Raw genomic sequence first — 13,067 nt, forward strand, 5'->3', positions numbered from 1 at the left:
CTTGAAGCGGAGGTGATTTAAGTCAATGAGGTTCTAATTTGCAAAATGCCAGCAACTCTTAGCTCCAAGTTTCTTTGTCCTATGAGAAATGACTATGAAATAAGAAGACCCACATCCACGTGTGATTTACAGAAGCTGTATTTTGGAAGGTCAAGAGGACTGGAAGGGGCTCCTGCAAATGGTGTCCATGTGGGGGGGATTGCTGTGAGGGGCACAGCTTCACTGGCCCAGCTCCCCATGGTGGGGGGAGGGGAAGGAAACAGAGCTTGGGTGCCCAGGCCTGGAAGCTGAAAGCTCACGTGCAAACCCATCTTAACCAGATGAGAAATGCTTGCTGCTCTGACCGTTTCTCTCCACAAGGAACAGATTTAGGGACCGAACCGGACCGGGCCACCAGCCTTGGTCTTCAGCCTCCCCGCGCGACCGCCTCCACTCACTTCAAGGACAACTAGCCTCACAGCTCCAGGCCCTATAGTTTTTTCCACAGAAGCCTCCTTGAAACAGTGCTGCGAGTCACAGAGCTCCCTGTGTGGGGGACACAGCCTCAGGGCAGGCCTTCATCAACTGAGAGTTGCTTTGTAACAATAACAAATCAACACACAGTTGCTGCTTTCCATAAAACTTGAAAAGAGCCGAATTAGTGCTGTGAAAATCTAATGCATGTTTATTATAAATAAGATACATTTTTGGAAACTAGCGCATGAAAGTTACCCAGCAGCAAGGTTTTCCCCCTATCAAGTGTTTTTTCTCAATTCTCAAGGAGTCAGCAAACATGCTGAGGTAAAGCCAAGGCGGGGTGGGGGTGGGGGAACAAGCACCACCACCCAGGGCTATGCATCACCTGGTTTAGTCTCTGAATTTAAAAGCTTCTTCAACACAAAGACAAAGGTTTCATCTCCCACTGGCAATATAGACATTGGTATAAACCCAAAGCTTGGGGTGTCTGGGTGGCTCAGTCAGTTAAGTGTCACTGGGCTCCCTGATCGTCCGGGAGTCTGCTTCTCCCTCTGCAACACCCCCACCCCCACTGCTCCTGCTTTCTCTCTCGCAGATAAATAAATAAAATCTTTTAAAAAAAACCTCCAAAGCTTTTGTTGGATACAGTAGGGCATATTTATAATTTCAGTTCTCCAACGTCTTAGCTAACAATGTAGAGTTAGCCATTAATGAAAGAGGGAGGAGGAGAGGGAGAGAGGGAAAAAGGGGGAGAGGGAGGGAGGGAGGGAGGCGGGGGGGGGGAAGGGGGAGGGAGGAAAGGGGAGAGAAACAACCTAAGCTATTAACTATCTTCGCTACTGATTTACCCAATGACCTTTGGTAAGTACATTTCTCAAACATAATGAAAATGTTTATAATGCCCTCAGAGTCCCCCCATGACACTACAAAATCCGTACTGCATTAATATACTCACATGACTCTAAACAGAATGAATAATGTAAAAGAGTGTATGTTTAAGTGATGCCTGATCTAAGCCCTTTGGACTTTGCGACTTGAGATAGGATCCATTTCCTCGGTGATTTTAAATGATCCTAAGGTTTTGTCTTACTAGCCTGATGAAATCACGATTTTGGGGTAGAGTCCAAGGAACATATGTAAGAATTTCTAAAACCCATATGTCAAATTAAGAAATTATCACACTGACAGCAGTTAGCAGTTTGCATAATTTAATGAAAAAGTATTGGTAAAAAGGTGACATTTGAAAAAAGACTGAGTTTATCTTGGAAAACTGGACTATATAAGACAAAATGAAATAAAGATTAACAAAAGAAGGTTAAGAGGTAATACTTCAAACAACAGCAATATGTAGCAAATACATTTTGGGGCAGTTGAAATGTACACAGCTGAAGGCTCCTTCATTTACTTAGGAACATACTGTAAAAATATCACAACTATATTTCCCTGACTGCAATGATTTTAGTCAATCTTCTCCCCATGGCATTACATACGGAATTTGGCTGAAGCACTTTTTCAAATGTTTGCTTTTCCTCACACTCACTCAGAACCAAAAGGCATGAAAGGACACAGGCTATGGTACTGGCCTTGAACAGAAGGAGTTTAGAACACAGCTCCGTTATAATGTCATTCCCAGGAAGGCGTCAAATTCATAGCCACCCGAGCAGAACTCAAAGAAAAAGCACAGGAACCCAGTGCATACATACGGGAGACTGTCTTCCTCATTTGGATAACTCACTGCTGTTTCCATCTTAACAGAACACAGGATGCCTATGACACATGCTATGGCGTGTTCACACGCGTACACAGGCATAAAGGAAACATTTGCAAGGTGTGGCCAAATGGGAGGCAAAAATGCAGAAGTTTTCCAAAAAGGAGGATCAGAGCAAAAGCCACGGAACCCACGAACAAGGCTGCAGGAACGAAAGCGGGGAGAGGAAAAGGGCTGCGTTTCCCATGTCGGTGGAGAGCGGAGGAGCCCCGGGCTGCCTGGCACCTACTGCAGCGGGGCTGTCTGTTTACCAGCAAGCAACGTGAGAATCTAAAAATGGCCTCTTTTGTCTGAAAACTCCCACTACGCTTTCCCAAACTAGAAGAAAGAGAATATTAATTTAAGGCTAAGAAGAAAAGAGAGCAGAGAACTATAGTCGGCTTCACATTTTAAAAACTGTAACATTTCCCCCTTCTTTAAATGGGAAGAGGACATGTTTTATCCCCCCCCCCCCACATGTAATTATTCTCTTCCTCCCAGAAATTAATCAAGGCTGATCATTTGGGAACAGGGTATAAGCAACTTCTGAAAAATGGCTCCAGCCTTTTTGTTTGGGAAACTGCCTCGGATTCAAAGTTGGTAGAAAGCTAAATTATATCCATGTGTTAAACACATGCTTTCAAATTCTGTTTGACAATAAAAATCTGTTTCAAAATTAAAGCAGGTAAGAATACTTAACCTCTGTGCATTTTACTATATTTTAATTATACCTCAATAAAAATTTTATAAACATTAAAGCAGGTATACAAAAACTGTCAGCCAAACTTATTTAAGTCAAACTGATTTGAAAACAGTAACACAAAAACCCTGACCTGGTACAAATCCCCCAGAATTGGTCTCACTTTGGGAAAGGCTCTGGGATCCTTCACAAATGCCTAAGCTGAGAGAATCAGAGCATTTTCCTTGGAAGTAGTACTTTTTTGTACCTTTGTAAACACTATCCACAAGTTAGCCTTTTACGCTTGTTAGACGGGTGAAGGAGTTACAAGTGCGTCCCCAACAAGCAGGTCTAGGAACAGGCACTGGACACGTAGAAGCATTAGGAGTATTGACTTGGTAAGTAAGATACTGTGAAAGGAGCTCAACCTTGTGCAGAGCAAAGGAAGAGGGTAGTGAGTCTGACAGTATCTGAGATGTTGGTCCCCGGTCTCTGCCCGAAGTGGGTTTCCAGATACCAGCGGAGTTAGAAACTGCCTACAGACAGGAGCTCTGAGAGTCACATGCTGTAGGTTCGAAAGAGTAGTTTTAGTGTCTGATAATGACGGTCTCTTGCAAATCCATAAAGGACGCAAGGACTCTTAATACGTATGTGCATCAATGTGTTAATGTGACTGGAGAGCTGTCCCCAAGTATTTACTGAGCAAGTACTCTAGGCCCAGCTGTTCTCAACAGCCTCTGGCAGGAAAATTTCTGGATAATCTGTAATTCTTATAATGTGCTTGTGAAAATTAGACTTGAAACTGTTTCAAAAACTGCAACCCACTTCACCGTGGAGCGTTTTATTCTCACTACAATCCCTCCTAACATATGCGAGAGTCCTTTTGGTGTGGGGGTTCTCCCCAGTGTACGGGGTAAAGGCAAAGATTAAGCTATTCTTGGAGGGTGCTGATCACCTCTGCATTGAACTGTGGGAAAGGGGATGCATCTTGCTTTTGCCGTGGCAATCCCGTCGAGAGTCGTGGGAAGGATTTTCCCTGTCTGAGCTAACTCTCCTGACCCTGACTTTCTCTTTATTCCCATCACTTTCTGCCTCTGAATCGCTCAGCTCCAAATCTGGGCAATACCCATCGTTTTCCTGATAGGGAGCTCTCCCTGCAGACCGCCTGACAAGCTGCTTGCCCCAGTGCTGCTCCTTGGGGTTAATATTCTTAGTTGGCTTTGCACAGCATTGGAGGTCCTCTGTGGTCCTCACCCACCTGTTGGTGGCCTCCTTAAAGGACCTGCTAAAGTGTTCCACGGTGGATTTTCTAAAGGTGCCCTGACTGGCCAAGTGGGAGCTGAGCATGGACTCCTGGTTACAGAACATCTCACTCGAGCTGTCTTTTTGGGTGACATCTCCAGACCAGCTGCCCTCCAGGCCGTTGGATTTGGCAAGCTTGGAGGTAGGCTGACTTTTCCCGTTCCCAATGGAAGACTGCCCATGCAGGGCAGCCTGAAGGACCAGAGGCTTTCCCAGCGACTGCCCGTGATAGAACTCTGGAGATGGAGCTCTCCAAGCAGGACTGGGATCCTTCGCTTCGCTCCTCGGATGGCTGAGACTGGCCAGCAGACGGTTACTCTTGCTCTCTAGCGGATGTCTCGGGTACGATTTCGTTCTCATGTCTAGTGACTCCTGAGGTGCCTGCATGCTCCTTACGCTGTGAACAGGGGAGCTGCTGGCAGGAGACAGGGCTCCAGGATCAGGCTCTGTGGAGCTGTTTCGGCAGTCTTCTGGAGCTGATTTGGGCATCTTTAACTTTAAGGTAATTCTCGGTGGTGGGTAAAACAACGAGTTTTCTGGTGCATTTGTCAAAGGAAGTCCTGAGAGCGAAAAGAAAGATTCGTTTTAACAACTGATTGAAAGAATGGCGCGTGTGCTCACTGTGGCCCAGAGGCCCCCGTAGCTGCCATTCCAGATGTCCGATGAGCCCCGGCTGCCCATGGATTCGCGCCACTGCACAGAAGCTGGAAAACTCAACGATGCCATTGTTCACAGCGTGACTCTTAGCCTCTTCCCCTCTGCTCTCCCAGTCCATAAAGGGATCCCAAAGATGAGTGTGCCGCCTCCTGTAGCCCCAGCTCTGCCCACTCCGTTTCTGAAAAGAATGTCACTAGCCATGGTTTAGAACAGGGTCTGCCGATTTGTGTGTGTGTGTGTGTGCACGTGTGAGTACCGCACAGCACTTATGATGTGTCTTAGAAAGACATTTCAGACCCTGCTCCCAATCTCTCCTGCCCTTCCCAAAGCAAGTCAAATATAAACCCTCAAGGACATAGCAAATGCTTTGGCGGATGAAGAGTAGGTGAATATGTGTTTTATCCCAGCAATAGTAGAAATGGTGGTGGTTCTCGTGTATTTTAGGTATTGAACCTAAAGTAATTTCCTGACTGTCAATGGCCATCATGGAGGTGTGGGGCAGGTTCTGCAGCGGCAAGGCCAGCAGAAAAGAATCACAGCATTCCCGCCCACAGCCTGCTCTGGGCTTGGCCTGGGGAGTACCGGCTGTCAGTTACCTGGTTATGTCATCCTACGGTCATATTTAGAACAGATCTTCCTTTCTCTATTACTTTGAATGCTCTGAAATCAAGAAAAGCACCACGGAACAACCCCTCCTTGCACAGGGACTTGACCTTTGCCCACAAGAGGACAACCAGTAGGTGCCCATGTGTTCCTCAGGGTGCATGGTGAATATAGACAGCTCCCATCTCCATCTGGGCGGCGGGTGTGGGGGGGGTCCTGCCGCCTGCTGGTAGCACAAGCAGTGATGCAACTGGTTCCCACTGATCAGAAGCCACGTGGCCTAGCAGCCAATCTCCTTGGCATGCAGGGCCCCCACCCCTGCTGTCCTTTCGTTTTTCTTGTCTTGTCTGTCCTGGTGACTTTGTGGCTGAGCAGTCCTGCTCCCTCCTGCTATACCATTCTGCTGTGTCCTTACAAATAGCCCAGAGCCTTTGAGGCCTACCTGACATCTCATTTCTGGGTGTCACTCTTACTCTATGGCTGGCCCTTAGCTGGAGCTAGATTCTGTGCACCATGCATAGTGACTCCTGGTTGGCCAGGCTCTGCCACCAACCTCTGTATTAAATGAGGGTAGTACCGGGAGGTTACAAATGTCACCAAACATGACTGTCACTGCAGCCAAGCTCCCCATGCTTAGGGCGTTGTCTCTCTCACCAAGTGGGCAGCATATCCTACAGGCAGGGACTCGGTCTTGCTGACCGCTCTACTCTCTAGCTCAGTTCTTACTTCACAGGGGGTAATCCACAAATAATCGTAAATTAGAGACAGAACCCAGATTTCCTAACTACTGGCTAAGGGTTTAACAGACTATTGTTAAGACGAGTAACCTTGGAATTAAACGTTTTCTGGAAACTAGGATTAGATCCTCTCCTAGTGATTTCTAAATGAATCTGATGGTTATAGAATACTTTCATGGCTTTGACCAGTGGCCCTTGATATCTCCTTCACACCTAGAATATCTGCCCCAGACCTGCAAGTCCCCCAACCCCACCCTGGGATCGCTTGCCTCATAGGTTAACAGTGAAATGGGCCATGTTGTACCAGGGCTGGACTAGAGCAAATGAGATATTCGACAAGAATTTTAAAACATTTTTAAGTAAAACAGTTGACATAAAATTTTAAATTGTTAAAATAGGATGTAACCAGAGTCTATATTAGGACATCTTTACTATAAGGTTACCTGCAGCAATTTCCTGGTTAATAAGCTGGACTTGCAAACCGAAGATCTGTTCCTGTATTTTGTTCTGTGAAAGTTTCAGCTTCTCTCGCCTGCTTATCATGTAGCACAGATTTCGGACCTGAAAGCCCAACCCAGAGCAGACAGAAATTTTTGTCATGTTACGTAAAACTGACAATTATAAATTGTTTAGCTAAAATGAAGACAACTAAAATCAAGCAGGGTACGGATGAGGGTGGGTGAGGAGAGAAGACAGAACACAGAAGTCTACAGGAATTCACAGAGCACATCAGTCAGGGGATCACGGGCCCCATATCAATCAGCGGCACAAGGGAGACCCTCCAGAGCGGCCTTCTGAAACCTACTCTCCCTGCGGTGTGATGGGCTCAGTGTTGACTGGCACAGCCAAGCTGGGAAGACCGGGTGAGGATTTAACATTTCAGTCTTCCCTTTGGATCCACGAATAAAACAATGGCGATGCTGGATCCAGAATTTTCTAAGGAGTGCTGGACCAGCACAGCAGGATAAAGATCTGCTGGGAAGACTGAAGGTGGCTTTTTTGCTCACACCTCCAGCTTAGCCAAATCTCCACAGTCACAACGGTGTAATCCTCACACCCCCATACTCCCCACCCCACTTAGACAAATCACCCTACCTTCCTTCCTGTGCCCCAGTTTATTCATCTGTAAATAGGGCTAACAATAGTACTTTCTTCACAGGCATCATGTTAGGGTTAAATGAGTTAATATTTATGAAATGCTTAGAACAGTGTTGCCACACAGTAAGTGCTATAGATGTGTGAGTTAAATTTCCCAAAGTGAGCCAGATCTAGTGCCTTCCAAATTCTGGTAGCAGTGAGAAAAACAAGACATCTCTATAATTATACTTGATTATAAAATTCTCTAGGGTAAACACAGGGCCAAACTTATCTTTGAATAAGTGAGTTAAGCCGAATTATCTGGTGTGGAGTATCAACCAGAGGCGATTTTGACCCCCCAAGAGGCATTTGGCAATCTGGAACCATTTTTGGTTGTCACAGCTGGATATGTTGGGGGCAGGAATCTGCTACTGGGAGGAGGCCAGGGATGCTGCTGAGGACCTTACAGCATCCCCCACGACAAAGGACGGTCTCCCACAACGAGAACCATCCAGCCAGAATGTCAGCAATGCCAAGCCTGAGAAACTGATCTAGTTCTTTCCTCTACAAAATTCATTCTTTCGGCAGCCCATAGTCCCATGTGTCAGTAAAATATAGCTGAGCCAATTTAGGCTCGACAGTGAATAAAAACTAAACCAAATGAGAATTTATTTCAGATATAATGTTCATATGTAAGTGAGGGCTTTCCAATTCTCCCGAAATTGCCTGTCAAAAATTGAAACAGAGTCTCGTGTTTGGGGCCACAGTGCAATCAGAAGATAAGCAAGGACACAGAAGCCCACGCTGTAAATGAGCTGACCTTTAGAAAACAAGAGACAAACTGGAAGCAGGGCCTCCATTTCTACACAGACCGAAACCTAAACAGTAACCAGAGCTGATCACCTTACCCTCTCTAGGTCTTGCCGTAGATGCATAAACATTCTCATGCGGGTATGAATACTCTCCTCTTTTGGCTGCACCAGGCCATTTTCTTCATCCTGCTTCGGAGGAAATAATGGCTTATTGAAATTACTTTTCCGCTTCAGTTTCCAGTAGTTGTAGATGAAGTCCACGGCTAGTATGGGCAGCCCCAGCTCTGAGGCCACATCTTCCACGCTGACCAGGGAATAGAACTCCTCCTCCAGCTCCCGAAGCTTCTGTGCTCGCAGGCTGGTTTTCTCGCTTTTGGACTGGCTCTGCTCTGCAGACCTGTGTAGGGGGTACTCGGTCTCCCCAAGTTTCTGCCTATTTTGGCTGTGCTTGAGGCAATATGACTTGAACTTCACTTCATCCCCCTCATCTAGGATGGTCTTCATCTCTAGGCTGTGCTCAAAGGCACAGGTGACATGGAAGGCAGTGATGCAGCTTTTCACAGAGCACTGTGGGAAGAAAAGATGTGTTAAGGCAGCAGGGCTGGGTGCAGGGGGAGGGCAACACAATATCCCTGGGCTTCAATTGAGATCTCACAGGAAGCAAAGCAAAGGCAGGGAGAAAACTGGTCCTAAATTGACCATGACAGTTGCTTTACAAGTAACTCAGGAAATCTGCTTGCATAGAAAACAGAAAGAACAGAGGCAAAAAAAAAAAAAAAATTCTAACTGTCCTTTAAGATTTCAATCAAGCTTTTAAGTTTTTCTGAAAGGTCTTCCTCGACCCCTTTCTGAAGAGTCATGCTGTACCTTCTCTGTGCCCCCCACATCCCCTTATTATGTGTTTCTCTAATGGTACTTTTTGCACTGTACCTACAGTAAAGGTCCAAAAATCCCTGACTAGAGCTCTTAAAGACAGAAGCTGTGACATTCATCTTTGCATTGCCATCAACTTTTGAACAGGCAGGTGCTCAAGAAATGTTTCTTAAAAAAAGAAAAGAAAAGAAAAGCTTCTAAATAAACAAAAGAAAAAACAAAAGTCAGTACTATTGCCAGAGCATCTACTGGTTCTAAAAAGGCCAGAGGATCTCCAATACCTACGTAGTCCAACATCTTGAAATTGTTCTTATGGAGGGGTGCTGTCCAACATGGTGGCCAATGAGCCACAAGTAGCTATTCAAACTTATATTAAAATTATATACAATTAAAAATTCAATTCTTCAGGGCGCCTGGGTGGCTCAGTGGGTTAGGCCGCTGTCTTCGGCTCAGGTCATGATCTCGGGGTCCCTGGGATAGAGTCCCGCATCGGGCTCTCTGCTCAGCAGGGAGCCTGCTTCCCTCTCTCTCTGCCTGCCTCTCTGTCTACTTGTGATCTCTCTCTGTCAAATAAATAAATAAAATCTTAAAAAAAATTGAATTCTTCAGTCACATGAGCCACATTTCAACCATACTGGACAGCACAGGTTTCCACCACTGCAGAAAGTTCTATGGGAAATTAGGCCTACAGACAATCTGAGATTAAGTTTATAACATTCTGCTGCTCATCAACATAATACCTCTGTTAAGCAGCAAGCACTGAGGATTCATTTGCAGGGTGGCAGAGGAGGAAGAAGCTGGCCTGGGACATACCCCTGAGTTCCAGTTTGTCTTAATTACCATGTGTTTTGATTACAATGCTACAGCTTTCCTTCCAAAGACTTAAATGCATGGGTGCATGTATATGCTTACACAGAGGAAGGAGGGAAAGCAGTGGAGAATTTGTTTCTAAAAACAGTGGGAATTCCCATGGTGAAAGCCAAATCTCAACTCTTTTGGAAGCCTGCATCTGGGTGGCAGACTGCTCAATTGCCTATATGCTGGGTTTTTGATGACTAAAAATAGGAAATAACCTTGGATACGAGTAAAGACTAAAAAAATGCAAACCCTGACAGGTCTCCTTATAATAGATGGAGAAATTCAACACCTAAGATAACACTGGCAACCATCAAAGCTTTAAAGGGGACAGATTCCATTTTGGCTAATTTTACAGGATAGAGAATTCCAGAGATGAAATATAATTCTAAGATTATCTTATCCAGCCTCACATTTATTATTGCTTGTCCTTCCTTCTAGAGTACCTGAAGTTCTACCTCTGCTGCCCCCCCCCCAACTCCTTCCACTTTTCAAGCAAGTGATAATCTAGCTACTTAAACTACATTCCTGAGACAGCCCACCCCAGCTTTGGACAGCTCTACTGGAGAAGTCTGTTACCTTACACTGAAATCTGTATCCTTAAAATGTCCATGTATTTGCAAAACCTCATGAAAAGGAGGATAATGAAAGCCAAAAATGCACTTTTATTTGGATCCCTTTTGTTATCACTTGGCTAAGAAACTAGCCAGTCATTTAGAGAACACATAGCAAAAGGCGTTATTTACCAAAAGATTAAAAGGACGCCTGGGTGGCTCAGTTGGTTGGACGACTGCCTTCGGCTCAGGGCGTGATCCTGGAGTCCCGGGATCGAGTCCCGCATCGGGCTCCCAGCTCCATAGGGAGTCTGCTTCGCTCTCTGACCTTCTCCTCGCTCGTGCTCTCTCTCACTGTCTCTCTCTCTCAAATAAATAAATAAAATCTTTAAAAAAAAAAAGTGTTGGGCATAATGTTCTTTTGCTATTTAGTAACAGATAAAAATACGAGAGGAGAAAGCAAAAGGACTGTTTCCTAAGCAAAAGGACTGTTTCCTATTCAAGGGGATGAATGTGTGACATAAAACTACTACTGATAGGAATCTAGGGGTGCCTGGGCAGCTCAGGTTGTTAAGCATCTGCCTTCAGCTCAGATCATGATCTCAGGGTCCTGGGATTAAGCTCCACATCGGGCTCCCTCACTCAGTGTTGAGTCTGCTTTTCCCTCTCCCTCTGCCTCCTCCCTCCGCCATGCTCTGTCTCTCTCTCAGATAAATAAAATCTTTAAAAAACGGAAGCCAAAACCAAACCACCTCAGGTCAAATTTATAGACATATGTAGAGACTTAACTATAAGTTACTAAAAATAAAAGTTGTGTACTTAGATGAAAAATGGAATGGCCTTAGGAAACTCTGCCATAAAATCCATTCAATTGCAAAAAAAGGTCATTCTATGATATTTATAGCTGAAGGTCTATATATTTTGATGGTAAAGGAGAAATGCCATGCAAGTTTTGGTGCCAATCAAATACCTCTTTACTTTTCTCCAAAAACATATACTTGGAACATTCTAGTAAACAAAATGCCTTTATATACATCTCATTTATTTCTACTGTAACCACTTAAGGTGACAGAGGAGGTATGATGATGCCCATTAAAATAAGAGGTTTATTGGGGGCCTGGGTGGCTCAGTGGGTTAAGCCTCTTGCCTTCAACTTAGGTCATGATCTCAGGGTTCTGGGATCGAGCCCTGCATCAGGCTCTCTGCTCAGCGGGGAGCCTGCTTCCCCCCACCTTCTCTGCCTGCCTCTCTGCCTACTTGTGATCTCTGTCTGTCAAATGAATAAATAAAATCTTTAAAAACAATAAGAGGTTTATTGAGATATAGTTTATGTGCCATAAAAGTCACCAATTTTAAGTATACATTTCAACAGTTTTAGTATGTTTACAGAGTTTTGCAACCATCACCAGTACATAATTCCAGTACATTTCATCACCCCAAAAGAGAAATCTCCTGCCTACCTATAATCACTTGCTGTTTCCAATCCTGGTGTCAAGCAACCACTAATTTAACTTCTGTGTTTCTGTAGATGTGTCTATTCTGGACATCTCATATAGGAGAAATCATACAACATGTGGCATGTTTTTCTGTTTTTTTTTCACTCAGCATGTTCTCAGGGTCCAACCATGTTGTAGCATGTGTCAGAATTTCATTCTTCTAAAAATGTGCCAAATAACGTTCCACTGTATGGATATACCACATTTGTTTATCCATTCATCACCTGATGGACATTTGAGTTGTTTCCACTTTTTGGCCATTATGAAATAATGCTGCCGTGAGCATTGTGTACAAGTTTTTGTGTGGACATATGTTTTCATTTCTCTTGGGTAAGGGGCATTAAGGGATTAACCTTGCCCAAAGAAAGGTTGGCCCTGTGCCCCCAAGCTCCTAAGAGGTAACCTTTAAGCCTCTGGAATGTCCTGACTGATAAGAGGGTCTTTGTTTATCTGGGGTCCTTGGCCATGTCAGATAGTCTATGCTAAACAATGTAATTTATGGTGGAGGCTTTGGGTCACGTGGGATCAACCTGACCTCTGGAGGAACTGGAAACTGTAGTTAGCCATGGGTGGTCAACTGTGTCTAAGCCACCAACTCCTGATAAAATTTCAGAAAGCTAAGACCCTAGCTGAGCTTCCCTGTTTGGCAATACTCTGTGTATTATCACACATCGTTGGTGGGAGAAATAAACAGTGTCCACAAGACTCCTCTTGGGGAGGAAAACTGGAAGCTCCATGCCTGGTCCCTCCTAGACCCTGCCCTATGTGCCTCTTCCCTTTGCTATTTTTAATCTGCATCCTTTGACTGTAATAAACCGTAACCACAAGTACAATGACTTTTCTGAGTTCTGTGGGTCCTTCTAGTGAGTTATTGAACCCGAGCGTGGTCCTGGACACCTCGCAAACTGCAGGTGTATACTTTGAAGTGCAGTTGCTGGGCCATATGGTGATTCTACATCTAACCAGTTGAGGAACTGTCTACCTGGTTTCTACAGTGCCTGCACGTTTTACATTTCCACCAGCAAAGCACAAGGGTTCTGATTCCTCCACATTCTCGCCAATAATTGTTATTGCCAGCCTTTTTGATTATTATCACCCTAGTGAGTATGAAGCGGTATTTCACTATGGTTTATTTATTTATTTTAAAAGGGGGGGAGAATAATATTCTATATATTCTTCAGAAATTAGAGAAAAGAAAGGAATTAAGAGATATTTTGTC

General features: G+C 44.7%; 1 protein-coding gene across 1 annotated transcript in view; it reads right to left on the reverse strand.

The window, feature by feature from the left end:
* Window positions 1-1,647: 1,647 nt before the first annotated feature.
* Window positions 1,648-13,067, reverse strand: part of JADE3 (jade family PHD finger 3) — a 132,799-nt gene continuing 121,379 nt past the window's right edge. The window contains exons 9-11 of the mRNA XM_044234794.1: window positions 8,167-8,637; window positions 6,625-6,742; window positions 1,648-4,744 (exon numbers count right to left, since the gene is read on the reverse strand). Of these exons, the coding sequence (XP_044090729.1) occupies window positions 3,834-4,744; window positions 6,625-6,742; window positions 8,167-8,637 (1,500 nt within the window). The 3' untranslated portion in view covers window positions 1,648-3,833. The remainder of the gene's footprint in view (window positions 4,745-6,624; window positions 6,743-8,166; window positions 8,638-13,067) is intronic.

The sequence above is a fragment of the Neovison vison genome, chromosome X (assembly GCF_020171115.1).
Source record: "Neovison vison isolate M4711 chromosome X, ASM_NN_V1, whole genome shotgun sequence".
In the NCBI taxonomy this organism is placed as follows: domain Eukaryota; kingdom Metazoa; phylum Chordata; class Mammalia; order Carnivora; family Mustelidae; genus Neogale; species Neogale vison.